The sequence below is a fragment of the Muntiacus reevesi genome, chromosome 6, assembly GCF_963930625.1.
Source record: "Muntiacus reevesi chromosome 6, mMunRee1.1, whole genome shotgun sequence".
NCBI lineage: Eukaryota > Metazoa > Chordata > Mammalia > Artiodactyla > Cervidae > Muntiacus > Muntiacus reevesi.
This window is the reverse complement of record NC_089254.1, coordinates 68,565,479-68,589,225: the sequence shown is the minus strand read 5'-3', so window position 1 is coordinate 68,589,225 and position 23,747 is coordinate 68,565,479. Positions and strand designations below refer to the sequence as shown.

The 23,747-nt window shown below is 37.9% G+C and overlaps 1 protein-coding gene across 10 annotated transcripts in view; it reads right to left on the bottom strand.

Moving 5' to 3' along the window:
• Positions 1 to 3,817: 3,817 nt before the first annotated feature.
• Positions 3,818 to 23,747, bottom strand: part of ADAM22 (ADAM metallopeptidase domain 22) — a 222,781-nt gene continuing 202,851 nt past the window's right edge. For 2 of the 10 annotated variants that reach the window (XM_065939992.1, XM_065939993.1), the window contains 5 exons: positions 18,338 to 18,438; positions 17,930 to 17,996; positions 15,593 to 15,703; positions 7,241 to 7,364; positions 3,860 to 3,998 (listed from right to left, as the gene is read on the bottom strand). In XM_065939992.1, the coding sequence (XP_065796064.1) occupies positions 3,978 to 3,998; positions 7,241 to 7,364; positions 15,593 to 15,703; positions 17,930 to 17,996; positions 18,338 to 18,438 (424 nt within the window). In that variant the 3' untranslated portion in view covers positions 3,860 to 3,977. Of the gene's footprint in view, positions 3,999 to 7,240; positions 7,365 to 13,289; positions 13,377 to 15,592; positions 15,704 to 17,929; positions 18,017 to 18,337; positions 18,439 to 23,747 lie in introns of those variants that run through there. The other 8 variants (XM_065939994.1, XM_065939995.1, XM_065940000.1 and 5 more) reach the window with 7 other exon arrangements.

The following is a 23,747-nucleotide window of genomic DNA, read 5'->3' as shown; positions in this document are numbered from 1 at the left end:
TAAAGCACTAAACATGTATGTTTATATTGGAACTGACTCACTGGAAAAGACCCTGATACTGGAAAAGATTGAAGGCAGGGGGAGAAGGGGACAACGGAGGATGAGATGGTTGGATGGCATCACCAACTCAATGGACATGAATTTAAGCAGGCTCTGGCAAAAACCACTACAATACTGTAAAGTAATTAGCCTCCAACTAACAAAAATAAATGAAAAAAAAAGTAAACGAGAAAATCTTAAAAGGTAAAGGAGCCACAAGAGATCTGAGACAATGGACAGGATTAAATTATGCAAATCTTCAAGGGGATCAACAAAAAAAAGAGATGTAAGACTGGGAATTCAAACATAGTCTTTCTGTGGAAGTACACGCAATACCTGATTTTATCTTTTCAGCAACTTCTTTTAGAAACCCTATCAATCTTAGGCTCAGAAATCTATGGTATATTGCCTTCATGTAGTAACACAATTTGGAAAACCTTTTCAAAGCAAGGGGGCAGGGCAGTGGGCAGGAGAAACTGTAGTATCACTTAATAAAGCACCTATATATCAAGCTGAAAAATAGCTTTGGCATTTTAACCTTACATTTACCTTATTAGTCAACTTTTTTTTTAAAGGAAAAGCACTGTATTTCTTAAAAAAAAAAAAAAAAAAATACAGCAACCACAGATTCCGAGCCCCCCTGATGCTGCAATGTTTGAGCAGTTTATCCCTTTCCACAGATTGCTTGTGGCCTGCGCCCACTTTCCAGCTGGGGGACTCCAGAGGAGTACGCCACTTCCTCCCTAAAGAGTGGCTGGACACGGAGCCAGCTCATCCGACTAGTCAGTTCCTTCAGGGCTCCATGATACCATACCTCCTTTGCTGACACTCTTAATGGAGAAGTATGTGTTGCTTTAAATCAGAGCATATTACACTGGAATAACTATAGATAGATGGAACATCTCAGGTTGCAGAGTTGTCCGATCTGAAGTCTTTTTTTTTTTTTCATTTATTTTTATTAGTTGGAGGCTAATTACTTTACAATATTGTAGTGGTTTTTGTCACTGAAGTCTTATCTATGCACAAAACTTTAGAAAGAGAGGGAAAAGGCATACAATGGGACACAAAAGCCAAAAAAGTTGCTTTTCTCTGCTTTTCATAATGGCCCTATAGTTGACTGAGGGCTATAAACATTAGTTTCATGATGCAAACTGCTATGTGGCCTCAAAGTTCCTCTCCAAAGCAGATACTAAAAAGAAGAAGAATGCTGTGCTTATGTTTACTGCCGTGGCTCCATTCTCCTTGTCTCAGTGGATGAACAGTCATAGATATTTAGATTCAATACATCTAGAACGCCAACCATGAGTACACATATAGGGAATTCTCACTACTCACCACTGAAATTATATATGTGTCAAAGAATGCTGCAAATGGCTGTAAGGATGTTTATACATTCCTAGATTGAACAGAATCTAGAAGAAAGCATTAAAACTACTATAAAACCATAGTCTCTCTGCAAATGAAACACTTTTCATTCAGTTCCATATGAAGGTTATTATCGAGGAAGATGACTATAAACTGTATACCTCTAGAGCAACCATGTCTCCCAAAGGCACAAATAATGATTTTCACTTGAAATAATAATCTTCATGTAAAAATAAATTGAGAAGATGAGGAAAGAGCAAGAAAGGTAAAGGGGATTCATTGACTACATGGTTAATCATTTGTGGATTCTTTCAAATGAGGGATGTGTAACCATAACTAGGAAGCATATTTACATGAGGTACCTTACATTCAAATCTATAAACTCTTTTATAGTCAAAATAAAACTTCTAACATTAGCTTTTATACACTCAGTACCAGAAAACATTCAGTGCACATTAAAGTGATCTTGGTCAAAAGCCACTTTATTTGCTACATCTTTAAATCTGTCTGCCCTCCTGTCCTTGGCTTGAGACATGTGGCAATATCACCCAACACCCACTCAAACTTGAGTCTGATGGATCATTTTATTGTGGTCTCGACAATCACATCCCTTCCTGTCATGAAAAATGCTGCTTATAACGGTATCATTTGGGATAATTAAATTGCTTTTCAAATGTTTTCAATGACTTTCAGAGGAGAGGCCATTATAGAAGACATAAACAGATAAAGTATAAAATGCTGCCTTCTAATGGGGCCCTTCGGTTTGGGACTCCAAGATGATTATACTTAGAGGTGAAATGGGTTTTGTTCTCAGACACTACTGGGAGAGATCAAACTTAAAGGATATTTCTGAAATCTTGTCTGCAGATTCCATTCCTCTCAAGAAAAAGGAGAGAAAATAAGGAAATTCAGAAGTACTCTTCCCATTGAAGCATTTGATTGATCCTATCCATTTCTGATCTCACTAGGTTAGCCTCTGGAGAGAAGTTTTCCTTAAGAATGACAGAGCCGCATGATCATAGCTATGGAACTTTGGTTTTAACGAGGGGGATTTAACACAGATTTCTCACTTTTCTATGGATTAAAAAAAAAAAAAAATAGTTCAGGACATCAGATTCTTCCCCGTGCCAGCTGTTTGGGTAACTTCACAGTCGCTCACTTTTGTGGTTTTAGGTTTCTTTGAACCCTCTGTGGCCTGTTGAGGCTTCCCAGCCCACCTCGTAGAACCTTCCATGTCTTATTTACAAATCAGTGCAGAATGACTTGTTGGGACTCACATCCCACTGATGATAGATACCCTTAATAAACTGTGTAAAAGCTGTTTTCATTAAAACAAGTCATTCACGTCACAGATAAGGGTGGTTATAAAGTCTTTTTAAAGAACAAAAGTTTAGGCCACAAAGGGTTGGAATATTGGCAAGGTGGGAGTTTCTGAAGCATCAGCAGCCGTGGTCTCCTGTGTCTTTGGCGCACTTGTTTGATCTCAGCAGGACACGCTGCTGTGGGGCTCAGGCCCCCTGGGGTGAGACTAGCAGAGGTGCTCTGGTGCCGAAAAAGAACAGCTGCTGAGGCAGGCACTGCAGCGCCCAGAAAGAAGATGGACAGGCTGGAGGATGCCCAGGGGCCAGCCAACAGGCAGCAGAGCGCCTGGAGGCAGGAAGCAAGCTGTGGAGGCCCTAAGTTTGGTTGGACATTTTGTTTTCTTGTTCAATAAAACTACCTCCAGATTGTGTACACTTTGAAAGGCTAGCACATGGTTTAGACAAACATCAATTAAGGGGAGACACACATACAGCCCTGATCACGGTATTTACAACATCGTCCAATTATAATCTTTAAAGAACAGATGATGGATGACAATGACGTGATTGTGACTGATTGTTTTTAGGCATTTGGCAAAATACACTTGTGTGTAACAGCTGCTTTTTTTTTTTAATTTTAAAATGTTTACATATGTACAATTGTCCTTGTATGCTGATATAAATATGAAAAGTAAAAAAAGAAAAAAGAAAAATACATGTTTACAGTTAGCATATGGGATATTGGTCTCTCAAGCTTTAAAGTCCTGCAGAAGAAATCCTATATGCCTTAGCCCTGCATGCTAGTTTCTATTATGGGATGTTGTTTCCTTAAATGTAGAAAACAATAAACAGAAGCTTCATGCACATAGCATTACTGACTGTCTACAATGAGGATGTGCTTCAGAATGTCAAGTTCTGAATCCACTATTGTCCCTTAGTAACTTGCTACATTTGGGTCATGTGAGTTAATTTTAGTGATATTTCTACATATATCTGTCATGCGGATTATCCATTAACATACCAGTACCTTTGTTGTTCCATGTTATAGTGTAACATTTCAGTAGTCCTTTTCATGGTTCAATTAAATCCTAAGCCAATGACAAAAAGAAAATGGTATCCAGATGTGAAGCTTGACTTCCTCTCCTCTGTGGCTTCTCAGAGATGTTTTTGAATTGTCTGAAGAGCAGATAGATTTGCAGTGATTCCGTGAGGCTGGGTTTGTATAAAAGTTGAAGTAAACAGTTTCGATGTATCACATGTAAACAGCTGATCTTAAATGGATGTCTCCCATAGCTGCATAACAGAGAAAAGCAAAACTTCACATTGTGAAAGCAAGAAACAGATGCATTCTGAGCCACAACGATGAAAAAGGTTCAGTGATTCCATCTGTGCTGATGTGATTGTGGATGTGAAGTCTTATTGATACATAAAATAAACAATCCAATTTTTACCTCTCTCTTTCCTCTAAGCCTGAGTCTCAACCTTTTTAACAATGACCCCTTTTAATACCAAAAAAAACCTCTCACAGCCTCATCTAAGATTACTTGAAATTGTGAATAAATTAAATATGATATCTCAAAAGGAATAATTCAAAATATTATTTTTTAAAACTACATGTACCCTTGTTTTCCCCAAGACCCCTTGATACAATCATCTAGAACAGTAGTGCTCAACCCTGCTGTACATTTCACTGATCTGGGGACGTTTTGAAAATTCCATAGCATAGACAGCACACCGGATCAACTAAATCAAAATCGCTCTGGGTGAAACTCAGGTATCAGCATTTTTAAAAGTCTTTCAGACAATTCTGTACAGTCAAAGCTGAGAACTATTGGCCTTAGGAAAGTGTGAGCCCATTAGTACCACCACTGCCCACTTAAAAATCATTGCCCTAGGCCTGTGGTCAGCTACACACGCTCCAAATCCATTGCTATCCCCTAAACAATAGCCGCTCTCAGGAGCTGACACATCAGAGTAGAACAAGGCATTCAGGGCAGGATGTCAGTTCCCTCACTCCCTCATCTCTCTCCTCTCCTGGCTTCTGCCACCATTTCTTTATAGCAGCCCTATTCATGTCTAATTTCTAAAATGTTCAGTAATTGCCTTAACGGACTGAAAACAAGCTTGGCATGATCAAAGAGAAGTGCAATTCAGTTCACTACAGAAGGAAGACCAATTTTAAAAAAAGAAAAAAGAAATCAAGCTGATAAAATATGTTTGAGGCAATATGATCTGGGCATAATTATTATGGACGTGAATAAAGAAAGCTAAGACCAGAGTGATATAGGCTGAATCCAACTTCCATGCAAATTCCATTTTTACAGGAGATCTGGGGCATATCATAGTAGGATACCTAATGGGTTTCTGAGTCGGGGAGGAGGAGAAACAGCTAAGGGGCTAAGTGGGAGTTTCTCTACAGATTTTCTTCATATGTTCTCTTGTCTCTTCATGGAAATATTCTGTTATCTGTTTGAGGTCTGCTTTATATGTCCTTTCCATTAAAAAAAAAGACACCAAATCTCCCAACTGTGAGGCTCTCTGCTATGGATGACACCTGTTGATGGAGACAAGTTATAATGAATGGTTAACCAGGAGGTCTGCAGGGCATCTGAGGGAGAGAAGATCTCGATTGATGCCCAGATGATGGTGCAAAGTAGAAAAGAGTTCAGACTTCCGCTTCAGTGAGCCCAGTTTCTTCACAAATGGTTAAAAAGATTAACCATTAAGTTATAGCTCACATAAAGAAGAGAAGAGCAAAGGAAAGACACTGGGAAAACCTGAAAGCCACGATTAATCCAGTGAGGAAAGAGGAGCAAAGAATTGCTAAGCCATCGCTTTTAGGAATGGGCATGACCTTGGCCGTATCTGGATGGCTGTTAACAGAGGGGTTGCTGACAGGCAGATCTGCTTTTTACATTGTCCACAGCCCACGAAGACATTCCAGAGATAGGAGTTGCCTATACTGTAGGGATCTGCTACATGATCATGTGGCCATTCCACAATGAATGGAACCAAGCAGACCTTTCACACAATGTCCCCAAGGCTACAATCTTCACAGCCACCCCATTCAGCCTAGAGATAAGGCCACGGGCCAGCCATTTCTTGTGAGGGGGGATGTCATTTCCATGGGCTCTCATACGCAAAAACCCACACCCTAGCATGACAACAGGTGAGTGAATGTCCCCAACTAGATAAAAGAAACAACGATGTAGACAGTTTACCACGGAGCAAATGTGGGGTGTTCTACTTCAACAATTCCCTGAAGAGGGAAGGAATAGTATCACCTAAGGTTTCATTACCATATATTTATGTCACCAACAACTAGATGCCTACTCATAACTCTTTTTTTTTTTAAGGGACAGAAAGCTGAGTGATAAGAATCTGAGATATCTTTTTTCTTTCCATCTTTTACCATTTCCCATCTTAACATATGTAGGTAATTTTTTGTATGGTTAGTAAAACACCACTGATGGTTTTTAAAGTCTTTTTGATTATAGTGATCTAATCACTTAACAAGATATGTTTCTTTTACTGATTCTGAGTTGATCAAGTTAAAATTCAAATGATCCATGTTTACCTTGAACCCGATGATTTAAGTTCAGAATCTAGGAGGCTCTGAAATATCTTTCAAAACCAAAAAGCCTAAGAACCTGGGACCCACTAGCAGATAAATCTGTCCAGGCTTTTAAGCTTCATTTTAATTTTTTGCAAAATTATTTCTGAGATCAAAGTTACAACATAACTAACCACAACAGAGCCTGCACATCAATAAAGGTAATTATTCTTTAGTTATTTCTTTCACATTAGTCTCTGAGGGCTGGTCTGCCTCTCTAGACTCAACTATATCTCACATTTTGCACAATGGAAGTGTTCTTGGGAATGTTGTGAGACTAAGAGGACTTGGTGTTTATATGAAACTTCTGGTGAATTATATTTTTATAAAAATAGTAAACTCCAAATATGTTTTTAATTTTTTAAATAAAAGTTTGCTAAATTTCACTATATTCTTTGTTATACTATTAATCTTACAGATTTTCAAGGCTCCTTTCCTTGCATCTAAATTCCACCCCCATTCCCAAGACACTGATCTGACTTCCTGTTATGGGTTCCTAGTCCTTAAATCTTGTTGGGTGTTATTTGCCAGTGAGAAGTCTAAGTAAGCAAACTGTGCATGGAAATAAGGTTGGTTTACTTAATCTCTAGAAATTTCCAGGTATATGAAAAAACTGATAAAACAAAATACAGTCTCTGTTTTATCTATTCCAGAGTGTAACATGTTAACTTTGATGAATAACAAAAGACACAAATAAAAAGAAGTGAATGATTAACACATGCCCAATACTTCTAAATTCATCAGTAATGAAACAAATTTGGGCCCAAGAGCCCCAAGAACTAACTATTTTTTCAAACTCAATTTTTTTCATGTTCTTACAAACAGAAAAGGAAAAATGGCTCTCTCTTTTAAAATATCGACTCACAAATAAATGATAATGACTGAGGGTGTTAATATGTGGATGGAAGAGGCTCTCACATACCCTGGCACTTGGTCGGTTCACTTTCTTGTCCTCATCAGGAAGGGGAGGCATTGGATAAGGGTATTTTCTGCTGGAAGCAATAGACCCAGTTGACGAAGAAGGAGATTTGGCAGGAGATAAAGTCCTGAGACGTTGAGAACACATGAGATACATATTATGTAATTGCCTAAAATCTTTTCAAATTCTGAAAAGTGGGTTCAGAAAGAACCCTCTAATTTCTACTTTCATAGGCCACTACTGCAAAGATTTAACTACTGGGACATACTCTGTCATTCACAACACTGGAATGCTAGCTAGAGTTTATCTTCCTAATTTCACAACTGCAATGGATTATTTAAATGTTCACACACAGAATCATACTTTTCAGCTAGAAAGCCAATAATGAGGGTTTTTTTTTTTTAACAGAGTTTTAAAAAGTTAAAATGAAGAAGAGATTAAAAATATTCTAAGAGCTCATAATGGTAAATTAAGTGTACAACATATTAATAGTCTGTCTTATTTTATGACTTAATGTAAAAAAATTTTAGTACAGTAATTCCAATTGTATTTTTAAGATCTTAAAATATGATGCAATTGATACATTTATTAGTTACTAAGTCACACATCAGTTTATACAAAACTCATGCATTCAGAGGCCAGTGTGTTAGTTGTGACAGAACAAAGGCAAATACGAGGGTTTTAATAACAAATTAGTAAACATGCAAGCGGTAAGGAGTGCAAAGTTCCAGCCAAACAAAGAGTCTGATGAGAACATACAAAAATGGTCTGATTAGTCCCTACAATCATCATAGTTGTATAGGGGAGGATTCTAAGCCATGGACATAGATCTTGATAACTCAGGTAGGGTATACTTGTTATGTCGATAAGGTGGCAACACTTTAATGACTGGAATTTTTGAAACACAACAACAAAAACTCTTCTTATTTGGTTAACACGTGTTCTCATCACGGAGATATTCCCCATGAAAAATTTGCATGACCTCTTGGTGTATTATACTGCTCTTGTTTTATTCAGCATGTACAGTGGTAATATCTGTGACTAAGCAAAGCACACTGGAAAAACCCATATCTGCTATCTTGTCTTTAAAGTGGAAAAAAAAATCAGCTGAAAATGAAGAACTTACACTGTGTCAGTGAAAAATAGGCATGATCATTTAGCTGTAGCTACTCATTTCACAAATGTTACCACTACAAATCCATGACTCCTCAATTCCTGGTGCAAGGTGGTAACGGCCCACATCACTAAAGTGGGTACACCTCCGTGCTGGAGCACCTGGGGCTCGTTCCAGTGGGTGCATCTCACCTGCTGTGAGTGGCTGATTCAGCCTGTGAGTGTTGGTGGTGGGGCAACCTCGGGTAGAGGGAAATCACCTGACTGCACTGCCGCTGCTGCTGCGAAGTCGCTTCAGTCGTGTCCGACTCTGTGCGACCCCATAGACAGCAGCCCACCAGGCTTCCCCGTCCCTGGGATTCTCCAGGCAAGAACACTGGAGTGGGTTGCCATTTCCTTCTCCAATGCATGAAAGTGAAAAGTGAAAGTGAAGTCGCTCAGTAGTGTCTGACTCTTAGCGACCCCATGGACTGCAGCCCACCAGGCTCCTCCATCCATGGGATTTTCCAGGCAAGAGTACTCGAGTGGGGTGCCATTGCCTTCTCTGCTTGACTGTACTGCCTGCACCAAATAAGATATCTTTTCCTCCCTGATTTTAAATTTTCATTCCTATCCATAGATTATTCTTTGCTCTGGTTTTGCTGTAGTTTTCGAGTCAGTTTCTATTTTACGGACACTGAATTCAAGTTAAGGTTTGAAAATAATTTTTCCCACAAATCCTGAGATTTGATTTAATTTTAAGAATCAAGAATGACTCAGTTTACTTTTAATCTGTAATTCCTACTGTTTCCTCTATTTTTGGAAAATGTCCAGGACCAAATGGTCCTTCATGTGAACTATCAGAATACTGCAACTCTTTGATGTCTCTTGTATTAAAGCTCTCCACTGAAGAGAAGATGGGTGGAACTAAGAATATATAAATACCTCAAGTCCTCTAAAGTATTATTAAAGCAATGTACTACTGCATCTTTTTCTAACTCAGAAATTAATATTTGTGTTTTTTTTTTCAATTTTAGGAAATCATTTCAAATAGGACTGTGATCTTTAGGAAACAAATTCAGTATGTTCAAAATGAGCATATACTTTTGTATTAAATATTTAAATACATCCTTCTAAAATTAGGGATATTAAACTGGGTTCAGATTTTTAGCCTAATCACTACTGATAAGACATCCAAGTTCAGAAAAAAGAGTCAGGTACACAAACAACTAAATCTCATTTACTTTAGGGGATCATACCAACTCAGTCATCTTTTTAACATGTTGCTGTGTGCATGTGTGTCCATAGCATGGGGTACTGGTTTATAGCTTCAAAGTCATGCCAGCCATTCACTTGGTCATGGTTCCAAGTGACCAGCTTTGTATACACACAGGGCCATTCCAATGAGGATGCTGGAAGTCCAGCTTCCCCCTCAAATAGCTCCCTGGCCAAAGCCAACAATGAGTTAAAAACAAAGAAGTATCCTCCAGAACCTCAAAGAAATTGCACATTTACTACTGCTCTCATTAACACACCAGTTTAACTGACACCTGGACCCTAACAGGCAGAGAAACCAAGCAGCCCAGTCTAGCAGGGGTGAGGGGCTTCAGGTCTAGGATGGAGGGGTGTGTGACTGCAGCAGGGGACTATCTTGGGGGATGCAGAGCACCAGAGCAGGAGTCAGAATAAGAGCAGAGAACAAGGTAAGGTAGATTAGTTTAGGGAAAATGAAAACAAACTTCACAATTTTCACAAATATCTAAGAAAGATGTTTCTTCAAAACCGCCTCCAGGCACTTTTCTGAACCTGGCTACTTGCCTGGTGGTTCCAATCTGGATTTCACGGAAAACCAAGCACTGACCCAGCTCATTCACTTTACAAAGTAAACTCCGGACAAACGCTAACCATTATCATTATGGCATTTTTAAAAATTATAATAACCCATAATCATAAGTGAAGGTATGTCCATGTGCAGATGGATTGTGGAGTATTCGGGGGCTACATCAGACCTTCTGGGTTTGCCCTCTGTCCACAGACAAGGCCAATCTTGGTTCACTTCTGTCCCTCAGAACAGGCAAAAACCAGTCACACACACGTGGGACACATGCCCACCCCTTAATTCACTTGGCTGTGTTCATATGCGAACGTTATAGTGGTCTGATGGAGAAGGAACAGATGTCGGAGTCAGAGCCAGGCTTGTAATTCGGGTTCTGACACTTACTAGCTATGTCACCTCGAGTTCCTCTTCCGCCTCGATGTTCTCCATACACAGAAAGGAAATAAGAATGCCTACATCTCATGATGTTGCGAGAAATAAAGGAACAATGCAGGCACCCAATACATGACAGTTATTATCACTAGTTTCTCTCCAGAGTTATTACATTTCCACAAGATCATGGAAAAGAACTAACAAACCACGAGTCAAGTGAGTAATCAAGTGGGTAATACACAATACTAGGAAACCTTCCAAGAGCTGGTAAAGCACTGTCACCAGCAGAACTGCTCCCAGGACCTAGCTGTGAAAAGGTAATGCACTCACTGTGACCTCACCTGCTCCTTTGCGATGATCTGAGTACATACTGACAACAATTTGAACAAATACTGTCATATAAGAACTGGGTGAGGAAGCCCAAGCAAGGCAGTCTGATCACTCAAAATCTTCCTGCATTGGCTTTGCTCTTTAGAGTGACATAGATACCATTTTTCTTTTTTCAATGCTGGACTGTCTTTTGGACAAGTTTGCTGTAGTCAGAGTCCCCATTGCATTTTGATAAGGATGCCACAAACCCCACACCACATGGGTGATTAATAAAGTGACCTTTGCCCTCATTGGTGGTTTTGGCAGGTAACCCTGAATGACCTGGCGGCAGACGAAGCAGATCTGAGCTTAAGCATAGGGTTGGCAAAGCATAAGCCTTTGGGTCTCCTATATGAGGCTTGGTGTGGACGGACAGTGGATGAAATTCACTCTGTTGTGTTAGTATCACGTGTTCTAAGCCCTGGAACATCTCAATTATTTACCACTTCCACAAAAATTCTGTGTTGACTTTCAGGTTTTACAGGCATAACCTTTATTAACCCCCAAATGACAGTTAACTTATAACCCTCCACTAAATTTTATCTAGCTTTTAAACACACATATGTATTTAATAAGGAATTCTTCATACGACTATCCACTGTAGGGACCAACGTCTCATCACGAGAGGAGATAAAGGAACCCTCCACCATTGCCCTTGCAGCTTTGCACGTGCAACGGGGGAAGCTGAAGCATTCCCCCATCCAAATTGCATTTATTCATGCAGCTTCTGGGCAGACCTGGGTGCTGATTTTAAGAAATGTGAACTCTGCTCTTGGAGCCACATAAACTACTCAGCTCACCCAGGGGAGGTGAATGAACTCTTCCGGAGTACCATTTCACAAATCACTGTTATAAAACTGCTAAGTCCATTTAGGTAATGTAAGCCCTACCCCATATGGGACCAAAGTCACTGTGTTACTGTGTTTTGGTTCCATGGCTGATACAAATTATAATCTGCCCACAAGCCTGAGGAAAATAGAAAGGAGAAATAGGACCACAGGTGAGCCAAGATTCCAAATAACATTCAAAAGCATCTTACCTGTCTTCCTGACGCTGGCCATCTTGGGAGCTACAGGTGAGGTGGGATGTTTGAATGTGAGTGTATGTGCATGAAGTTCAGTGCAAAAGTGGTATTAGCAGAGGGGCAGGGAAGAAGGGGGAAGATGGGGTATAAAAGCAGGAGATATTTTTGTGAGCAAGCAGGGTTATGCTTTCCTTGAGTTATATGCAAATGTATGGATCAAATTAAAATGCAGGTTGGTCTAATCATTTTCTCAAACTATACATGTCTAAACTAAATGGTACACTGGAAGAGAAAGTCCACCTTGTATGGGTGCTGAGAGTTGAAAACATACATATTTTGATATCTGATCAATGCTGATCCAAGTCACGGCAATAAGGAATCTGAAAGCTAACTGCTGAAGTTATGCTCTGAAGAGATAGTAATTGAGTCTATATTGCTTCTTTGCATAGTTGTCCACCAAGTTGTCAGATTTAAAGCATATGTTTACATCCAGGAAATCAGTTTGATATTGTAAAGAGAGAAAAAATGCCATTAGGAGCTCTTGGAAATTCTCGATGACCTCTAATGTTAACTCAGCTACAGTGAATTGAGTAAATTTGCTAGTTTCCAATATAAAGGAATACTCTGTCTGCTTTTCTGTGAATCAAGATCGTTTGACCTTTTTCCTGGTTCTACCTGAAGGGTTAGACAACAACATTCTTATTGGAATAAAAATTTCCTTAGAGGTTTTTTTTTGAAAATCTTTAAAACCCTTCTCAGCACAACTCTTCTCTAGTAGCAAATGGCTGTACTGAACAAAGCCTCATCTCATTCCATACTCTCTCTTGTGGTCAATAGTATCTCAACAATTTTCAAGTTCCATCAAATAACTGTTTTTACTGGAAGTAAAATTTCACTATATTTCATTTCATTACTTTTCATGTTTTTCCTTGAGTTTTTGTATGTACTATGCACTCTTAAGGCAGTTAAGTAGGAAAAATGCATTATGAAACTGCTAGGTTCTAGAAATTAAATTGTTCAGGTTAATAGTGCTTCCTTATTAGTGGAAAGTATGCTTCATGCCCATAGAATACTACATAGCATAACATGAAGAGAAAGCTACTGAAAAGCTCAAGATGGTGAGAGGGACATGCACTACATGGCAACCCTTTCAAATATGTTCATTTGAAACATTCAGAAAAAGAACTAGACTTGCTCATGAAGCCAAAAACAGAGGTCAAAAGGCAGCAAATAAACAAGAACCTTTTCCACCTATGGGAACTTGTATTGGGAGATACAAGATAGAAAACCAGTCACACAACAGTATTTGTATGTGCTGGGAGAGTTTGAAAAGGATATAAAATTAATTTATAAAATACCTAAAGTATGGTCCTTCAGTGTTTTTATTCACATCTTCTACCCACTTAGCTACATTATAGTCTCTTTTGAACCATGGATTTAAATACCTGCAGAAAGCAATGGAAGGAACAAAGAAAGCAGAACAAGATAGAAAATCTGAAAATACACAGCACAAGCTTAGCAAGGATGTTCTTCACCCTCTAAATGCAAGTGACTATGGCGAATAAACCAGGATGGATGCTGGGTGGTTATGAGGCAGTCTGTACAACACCATGACAATTAACTTGGCTACAAGAAGGCTCAAGGCATTCTAGCATATATTCAACCTTTCAGGGAAAGTCTTTCCAGTGGTTTCCCAAAGTGAATCAGAAACTCTCTTTCAGAGGAATGTCAGCAGCCCCCTTCACCCAACTCCAAAGGCTTTTTCCAGGCCACCACTCATTTTTCTCCTTGACTTTCAAATGATAATGGGCCTTTTTGAAAATATTCAGATGGCTGCAATTCCAACCTGGTTTTTCAGAATGTAACATCCCAAGAACAATGAAAAGAAGCCAAGCTCTCTTTCCCATATGAAAGCAAAGATTTTACATGGCTTCTGTCTCATTCCTGAGAGCAGATCTCAAGCTGGAGTTTAGGAGAAAGGTGATCCAGCTGGCTCTATAATGAGCAGAAAGGGTCCCACTCTTCTGATCCTGGAGCCCCAACACACAGTATGGTCCCAGTAGGCCTCCATGATCTTGAGCTGGGTTTGGCAACTTAGGTGCAGCTACCATTCCATCCCTCCTCCCCTTTGTGCACTTCACATTCATGTTTCCAGTAGGAAATGTCTCAGAAGTTGCCTCCTGAGTGATCACTGGGTGAGTGACTGCCAGAGGATAATAATGACCTTAGCTAACATTTTTCTGATGGATCTGACAAAGTCTCCATCAGAATTACTGCACAAAGGAAGATGTTAAAGGCAGTAAAATTATGAATACAAGAGTTTTTATATATTTTTTTCCAGAGTTTCTTTTGATTTTTACCCTGGGAGCCAAGCAAAGACACAACCTCTCAGAATATGCCTTTGTCAAATACATAAAGATTCAACAAGTTAAGTAACAGAGAATTTGGAAATTTTACACTGAGATTTCTCATTTAAAAGGTAACTTCCAGAGATACCATAGACAATGAAGATTTAAGCTCAGTAAAATGTTTAAAGTTATTTCAAAACAAACCAGGGGAAATTATAAAATATACTGCTTTGTTTTGTGGTTAAAGTTTGCTTCTTGCCTACATATTCATTTTTTTTTTGTAGATACATTTAAATCAAGATACATTTCCACAGTTATATAAACAATATTAGATTATATTTCCATGGTGCTTTCCCTCAAGTGTCCCTTTCCTTTTTAGTTATAACCAATGTACACTACAAAATAACATCACCAATTCCCTCCTAAGGGAAGGGCTTGCTTGTTTTTCATGCTTACAAGACCATTTTTGCTAAGATAGTGTCCGACTTGGGCACAACTCACACTTCTTTTTGCCTTTAGCCACAATCATTGCCAACTTGTGCTTTTGACAGAGATAGCCAATTAAAACTTGCATAAAGATTTCCACTAAGACTCTGAACAAAAAGAAAAAAGTCAAAAAGCAAGAGCAGCCACACATAAAGGCTAGTGAATGCTCCAGGCTGGGAAGCCTGTAGAAAAAGCCCATGCAGCTGTTACCGGGTGAAACAGAGCCGCACAGCACACTGAGTCACCCACAGGCAGCCGGCCACGTCCAGGAGGAGACATGTGTTCCCTTCACTGTCAATCTTAGGAGCTCCAAGGAGCAGCGGTGGCTGTTCCAGGAAACCTACAGCCATGTGGCCTGACTTGCACAGAGGCAGGCCTTTCTCTCCGTGTCAGGGAGCATCTCAGAAAGCTGTGATCACTTCACGCTAGGTCACTGAAGAGAGCGCTCAATCGAGGTTCCCTCTGGGGATGTGCCTGTGAAACTGTCTTCACAGTGGGCCTCCTAATAATCTCTAGGTCGTGCTGGCTAGAGTGATGAGATTTCATCAAATTGCGATGCATCTGCCTACGTGGCTTGACTTGGCTTGTAGCGCAACATGCAAAAAAAAAAAAAAAAAAAAAATAGCGTTCAACAGGATAGGAGAGCCCTTTGTGTTCTCCAGAATGGAAAGGCAGAGGAAAATTAGCCGGTGCTGGCTGGACCAGGAGCACCTCCGAGCAGACGTTGGGGGTCAGTCAGAGATCAAATGACTCTGCTCTCAGCCAAGGAAGGGACTTGGAGGGAGATTAAGTGGCAGCCCAGAATGAAGGGGCAGGTGGAGACTGACCTGTGATCCAGACTCCCTGTCTGGGGGCTGTCAGAGCCCCCTGAGCTTATGCCTTGGGATGGGACTGTCTGGGCGAGGGAGTGCCCAGGCTCAGGTGCTTGGGGCTCCCTCCTGTAAAAACACAATATATAATACAAAGTCTAAGCCAAAAACCTTTTGTTTTTACATCATGTACAACAGTGAGGAAGATGCAAAAGCTTTGAGTGGAAAAACAATACAATAAACAAGGACGTTTTATAGCATAGTATGCATTTGTGGTTTACGGTTTCTTTAACGAACTCATGTTTCATCATCCTTTGGGATGATCAGATACTAAAGGGAATGTTGAAATAATGGACCTGATAGTAACTCTTAACCTAAAAAAAAATTTTAAAGATATGTTTGTCTGTGGTTACACTGCTCCTCTTATAAGTCACACAAATGATATTGTTATATCAGATACAATTGCAATTATTTAATAAACATGGGGAGTATTTTTTTAAAAACTGTTGACATAATTCCTGATATGCTATGTGTTAGGATTTATTTTAAGAAAAATAAAACATAGTGTCTGGACAATAAGGTATATGAGAATGTGAGAAGTGGTCAGCTTCACAAACTTGGTTCCATTTAGCTTATATGGGTCATGTAACCAAATCTGAAAGTCTGAAAAATCTGAGAGCATCCTTAATACTTCTTCTTCATAATGATGACTCCATTATGATGACTTACTAAATGTAATAATTATCTCAAAGGCAAGATTTCTCAAGGGCTGTCTACAGTATCATAATATTTGTTGCATGATACATAATTAAAAAAAAATAAGTGATTTGCTAGAAAATGTCACTAAACACCAAGTATTCCTTGGGTCTTAAACTCATAGCTTTAATACAATATTGGATATTTGGTGGTTGTTCACTTAGGAGTTTTCAAAGCCTTGTTACAGGAAATACTGTTAAAGCACGATACAGCTACACAAAGGAAGTTCTGAAGAACATTCAGCAGTTTTACCTGTACTCTTGTGAGCAACTGAGATAAGCTAAGAAGCTCTTACCAGGTGACCTCATGCAAAACAAATCAAACATTCCAAGAGTTTATCCATGATGAGCCCTAAAGCATCCAAGCGCTTTGGGAATGTATAAGATAAACTCTAACAGATTAGTTATTTGTGATGGAGTTCTATGATGCCATTCTGGACCATGCAATGGTATCACTGGAACCTATTTATTGCTGCTAAGGTAACATATCCTCTAGTAAACTGACAAGCCACTTACAAGACAATACCATCAGCAGGAAGCTCCAAATTTCAGGGCAATGTTATTGTCCTGGACTGAAAAAGGTAGGGTATATGATGGAAAAGCTAACATGAGTTTCTGACAAGCAGTGAACAAATATCTGCTATTCAGATTTTTAAAGTATTAAGGCATGAAGAAGCAATAGAGATCCAGGGAATAATCACTAGCACTGCAGTGAGAAATAAGTAAAAAAAAACCCAAAAAACAAAAAAAAAAAATTAGGTAGGTCCAAAAAGTATGGTTAATTAAAACGAGGTGGCCAGGTCCAGAAGAAAACTAAGGATGTGTTTTATCCCATGATGGGAGATAAAGGTTTTAAGAAGCTTGGTTTTTCTTGATTTTTCTCAAGTGGAGAGAGAAATTTTAAAAGTGTATGGTGTTTGCCTCATTATAAATGACTTTAAATGTAACTGCTAACCCCATCCGACTTAAAAAAAAAATGTGGCTATCATTTAAAATACAGAGTGTTGCATTCAGTGACAATGATTCCGTTAAAGAGCAAGTTTAGGGAAATACCCTTTTAAATGTCCTCAGAAGGAAAATTTAAAAGGGACCCACATTCCAGTAGTCTGAGAGAATGCTTAGATGGCCATGGAGCCCTGGGAGCGGTGGTTTCACACTGCGAGCAGTTCCCATGCTCTAGCACAGTGGAAACCTCCCCCTGCTTCTAGGCTGTGTGAATACTGGGGAGAGGAAAGGTGACCCCTCTGAAATGGCTGGACCCCGGGCGATGAGAAGAAAGGAATGTTATCAAAATTCCCTTCAAACGGAACCAAAACACCACAATGGCAGGTTACTGGAGGACAAAGCCTGCAGCGAGGGTGAGACCCCCCCACTATCAGGGGGTATTGGTTTGGGCACAGTTGCGGAGATGCCTATGTAAAAGAGAAAAGCCATGGTTAATTTTAAAACAGCAAAATAAATAAATAAATAAAAGGATTAAAAAGACAAAACCAAGACCCAGAGGCATGGTTTACAGTTCTTTGATGATCAGGTTCATTAACATTTCACACTAATTGCACAAGACTTGCAGGGTCTTTTTCCATTAGAGGTTCAGACTTACTCAGTTGAATTAGATCGAGGTCTAAATCTTTTGCCTCTGATTTTCTTTCTGTTGCCTCCCAGGTTACCTGAAAAAGATGGTGTATGGCTAGATTTGAATATAAAAAACAATTGTTGTGTGTTTAAGTACACTGTATTTCAAGTGAATGCAATTCACAACAGCACCAGCCCAGAACGCAGGACTTCAGAGCACTGTGCAGACTTCTCATGTACCCAGTGCACTGGGGTACCAAATCCTGTCATTTCCCAACCAGAAAAAAAGAACTGGATTCTCTCATAAGAGATGTCCTCCTCTCTGTTGGGAGAAGAGGTGAAGAACTAACGAAAAAGAACAAGTCTCTACAACCAGGCCCACACAATACAGAATTAAGGTTATTTGGACAGATGGGTTCAGAATGCTGCCCTATACCTTGCCAAGAGTTACTCCGAGGTCGACCATTTTCACAGATGTCTGAAATATGTTTTGTGTCTGGAATCCTTTCACTCCAAGAATGAGAAAGTCCATTTGACCTGAAATTGAAAATGTGTAGATACTGTTCAAAAACATAATCAAATGAATGTGTTGAAATCAGTAAGCAACAATTCTAAGCATTACTGAGCACTAAAATAAATCAAGAAAGAAAAAATCTGAAATGAAAGAATGAAGAAAACATGAAAGTCTTCATGAAGAAGGCAGAATTACACAACATTCAATTTAAGAAAAGTCAAATACAATGGAACCCCATTACAAGAGTTTGTAATTGAAAAGTATCAGGATACAGTGCAAGCCAATTACATTCCCAAGAACCACATAGAGCAAATACACTACATATTTCAGTTACATAATCCATGCAGCAAGAGTTATAATGGGGTCCCACCATAGATGTTTCTTAATTGTAAAGCAATGGCTTCCATTCAAGTACTATGAGAACATGGACTTTCAAGAGATTTCAATAAGAATTGCTCAGTTGAACCTGGTTAACCTTTATCAAAGATTAATCTTTACCCAAACCTAATATTTAGGTTTTCTTAAACAATAAAATTATTTTCTGAAAATTGGCATTTTTCTCCACTAATATGCACCCCCCTCCCAAATATGGTACTGTTGGTTAACTGTCCAATAACTGAATTGAGTCAGAGGTTTATCATGGAGTTTTCTCTCACAAAGTCCATGTACCATTAAGCCCTTCTGCTCTTTGTGTCCTGCCATCTTTAAATGAACTGTCTACAAGAAGCAAAATTTACACACCTACCTTGAACCACATAAGAAAAGCATTTTGACAAACTGCATATACTTAGGAGGAATCACATAATTTGGTACAATATTTAACTGTTTAAAAGTCAAAACCCATTGAGATTTTGCTTAAATCTGGTAATGATTCAAATCAATATTTTAAGCTCTTTTTGAAGTACTTTAGAAAATAGTGCTGTAATTTAAATCTTTCCCATATATCATTCCAGTTAACTGCTAAAAACATCTATTTTAAAAGGAACCTTCTACTGATGAATGAAAATAAATGGAACTCAGCACAATTATTATGTAATTCCCTAGATTTTTCACCATCATTTGCTAAATATAGAGTGACTCCTATTTTGTACAAAAGAACAATAGAAATTCTCCTGGAATTTATTGATTTCTACACTTATTTACCATGTGATTTGACTTAAAATTGAATATTTGATCAAGAAAATATATATTGTGAGGATTTTAAGAAAAGATAATTCTCTTAGCTAAAAAGTACCCGATGAATTAAATAAAATGCTTGAACATCCTTCTATAGAATTGCACTCCTTATGTAATGACTAATAATTTAACTTTAGATTTAAGCAATATTATCCGAGTAAAAACAATCCTTTATGCTGAGGACAGTTCCACAGAGTTCCCAAATCTCACTAATTCTTTCAATTTTTTTTTTTCCTGAGGTTTATAAAGAGTGAGATCCACTGCAGTATTTTTGCAGATTACTCTATTTAGAACTCCAGAAGAGATCATGTTTCTTCTCAATAAACTAGCAATTTCCTTTTCAGTCTATAAAGGAACAACTGTGCCCAAAGTATACATTACAGCCCTACCAACAATTTTAAAGAAACTCTTCCAGAGGAATATTTAAGCTTTTTTTCAATGTGAACAAAGGTCTCATTTCCTAAAACATTCTATTTATTTCTCTGTCAGCTTATTTTATTAAGCATTTATAAAGCATGCAGAATTTTAAATGGTCTAATATACCTTAAGACCATAGAGCAAGAATACAGCCTTCAAGTTTAAGACATATAAATAATATATTAACCCCATCTGGACTGCTATAAAACTCAAATGTTAAAAATGCTTAAATTAATTTGGCAACCAGCTCTAAATTATAAAGTCTAGAATTAATCATTCCAGGAATGAAAGGCAAAATCATAATATTCAAATATACGATTCACAGAGAAGCATTCGTTTTTTCACAACAAGCTTAGCTTTGATAAATTTAAACTTAAATTCAATGCAGCATTTATATTATCAGTTTATTTTAACAACTGCTTTTACTGAAGCATGACAGTAACCTTTTTCTTTGACTACCAAACATGACATAAAGCTCACCATTTAAAATACAATAGAATACGATGTGTAGTTTCTGAAGCAGTAGAAGAGCAAGATTGGAAAACCCTGGAGTTTCTATATAGACTTAGGGTTGTTATTTGCTTAGTTTTCTTTTGTTTGGTTTTCTGGCCTGATTTGTTAAACCACTGGTTCTGAGCATATGGCATTTTGAAGTAGAGTAATCAAAGAACAAAGGATACTATTTTTTAACATTCAAGAAAGAAGGAAGAAGTAATCAAACCTGCTGCAAAATAATGAAATGTTCTGACTAATGGAATAATGTGTGATGGAACAGGTAGAAATCTGAAAATGCGACAGAAAAGCAGACCTCTTCTTAGAACTAGATGCTGAGTTTGTGCTGACTCCAGGAGGAATGTCGCTATAAAAAGAGTCGCCATCTCCAGGCTTTTTTACATAATCTCCCTGGGGTAACTGTCTAAGGCATAATAAACATTTCAGAGTCAGAAAACAAGACACACACATGAACACAGACATATACAAATATTATTTTAGGAAAAAAGAGGTAGGGATAATGATCTACATGAATCAAATCTATAACAACATGTAAGATTATTAATAAATGTGACAAGTTAAAAGTAATTCTAATTGTAGAGGTCGGAAATGCAATCACTGAAGTCTTTACAATCTGGATGAGTATACCCTTGCTTCAGGGGAAAAATACGAAAAGATGAGGTTTTTCACTGTAACTTCATTACACTTAGAGATGTTAATTGCCATTTTGTCTTTAAAAACAAACAAACAAAAAAAAAACCTGGTGCTGAAGGAGACATATCAAGACAGACAGTCCTTGCCCAGATAAGGTATCCTTTTTCTCACTGTGGTATGCAAACTATTTGTAATTTCTAAATACTATAAATGTAACCTTGATTTGGCCTTAAAGGAACTGATTGATTTCTAAACTGTTCTATAATTTAATCCAAATAAATTATTTGAATTCTCTATTCAATCTGGGGCCTCACTATTCATTTAGCAGAAATATAAATAAATCAAAAGAGATTCAAATGTCAATCAAAAATGTAATTCTATAACTGCACACTAGAATATGTAAAGGAAGATAATTTAACAAGAGGAAGAAAAGAGTTGAAAAATAATGGAATTCTTGTTGATACCATAGAAAGATAATTATAGGTGGCTGGTGAATGACCTCAATTCTTTATCTCCAACAAGGGAAAAGCTACATAGTCTGCACTATTACCGACTTCATTCGCTCTGATTTTGAATTAACTGAGATTGGAACATATTTTTATTACTTCTGCTAAGGGAACAGAGTAGAAAACTTTAGATAGGACTGCCTTGTCAATGTTCCTACTTTGGTAGTTAATCTGATCTTTTGCCAGTGCATGACCCCCAGACAGGTATGGCTAATAAAATTTTACAAATGACATAAAGCACCTGTATTACCTTGTGTGATCTACCTCTCCCTTTAAGGAAATCAAATTTCTCATTAGATTTGTATGTAGGATTAATATAATTCTTTGATACATATTCTTTCAAAATATTTGTGACTTCAGATCATAAATGAAATCTTTTTTTCTCCCAGGATATTATGAAACATTAATTTATAAAAAGACATGTAATTCCCATATTTATACTGTTAATAACATAAATGATATATCTGTTTATGGAAGAGATCTTTAACTCTCTGGAATAATATTTTCTGTCTTGCCTCCTATCAGTAAAATGCTCTATCAATTTTTTGAAAAATAAAATCAAAGTTTTGTAAGTTGCCTCAGGTAGGATAATTGCCTTTTGTATCATACCAATACTTTTATTTATTTATTTTTTTTTAAGTTTTTAGGGCTTTTTATCATACCAATACTTTTAAAGAATGCCAAAGAACATCCCATTAACGTTACATTTCCAATGATAATCTTTATGGTTAACAAGTCATTTTTATCACTATTACCTTTAATGATAATTTTTATATGCTGATGAGATGTGCCTCACTAAATTCAAATTTATATGCTGTGCTTACTTGCTCTGTCGTGTCTGACTCTTTGCAACCCCATGGATTGTATCCTGCCAGGCTCCTCTGTCCATGGGGATTCTCCAGGCAAGAATACTAGAGTGGGTCGCCATGCCCTCCTCCAGGGGATTTTCCCAACCCAGGGATCGAACCCAGATCTGCATTGCTGGCAGATTCTTTACCTTCTGAGCCACCAGGGAAGCCCAGCAATACTGGAGTGGGCAGCCTATCCCTTCTCCAGGGGATCCTCCCGACCCAGAAATCAAACCACGATCTTCTGCATTGCAAGTGGATTCTTTACCAGCTGAGCTACCAGGGAAGCCCATAAATTCAAATCAAATAAATACAAGTTGTGACTTTACTTGACTTTGCACCCAAATTACTCTTTCTTTACATGGTTCTGGCATTCAGGCATTTACCAAAGGTTCATTTATCTGAGACTGCAGGCTTAAATGGACTGCTTCTCACAATGGATGGGGCTCAATGATTTTGCCTGTTTATTTAAGCATGGTTTACAAATCCTTCAATGTAATGTCTCTGCAGTCTTTTACTTTTCATCTTTTACACTGCACACTTTTACACTGCACACAAACATCCCAAATGTTACACATGCCATCACCTATGGGCTTCAGTCAAAGGGTTGAAAGGAAAATTTAAGTGCAGTGAACTTTGAGGGGCATGGCTTTGCTTTTATCATCCCAGGCAAACTAGACTCATCTCTATCTCTACCATTAAGTCTTTGAAATAAAGAAATTACACTGCATTCTTCTTAAAATTCCACAAAGAATGCATGTAACTCCTTCACACAGTAAATGCATAAAAATGTTAATAATAACAGATGATAAACTTTGTTAAAGATCTTTTAATACTATTTAACAGCCTTCACTGTCCAGAAATTTATTCTTTTCTCAATATCCAATTATATCTTATTACAAACCTATTTCTTCCTGATTAACCTTTAGTGAAGATAGAGAATATCAGGTCCCTATGATCAATAAAATACTACCTCATCATTTGTTATAAAAGACTATAAATGACCAAGTAAATGATAGCTTTAAATGTGTTAAAATTGAATTTATTTTTCTAGTCTTTATGCTTTTCTTCCTGAATTTTACTAGTGTCATAGAATTTTGGAATTAGGTGGCCTGATCAGTACTAAGTTTTATAATGGAAAAATTACCTCAAATTTCCCACATCACAAGAAAATATTTTAGACATGTGAATGAATTTTTCTATAAATAATAACCAAAAGAAAATAAAAATTATTTAGCT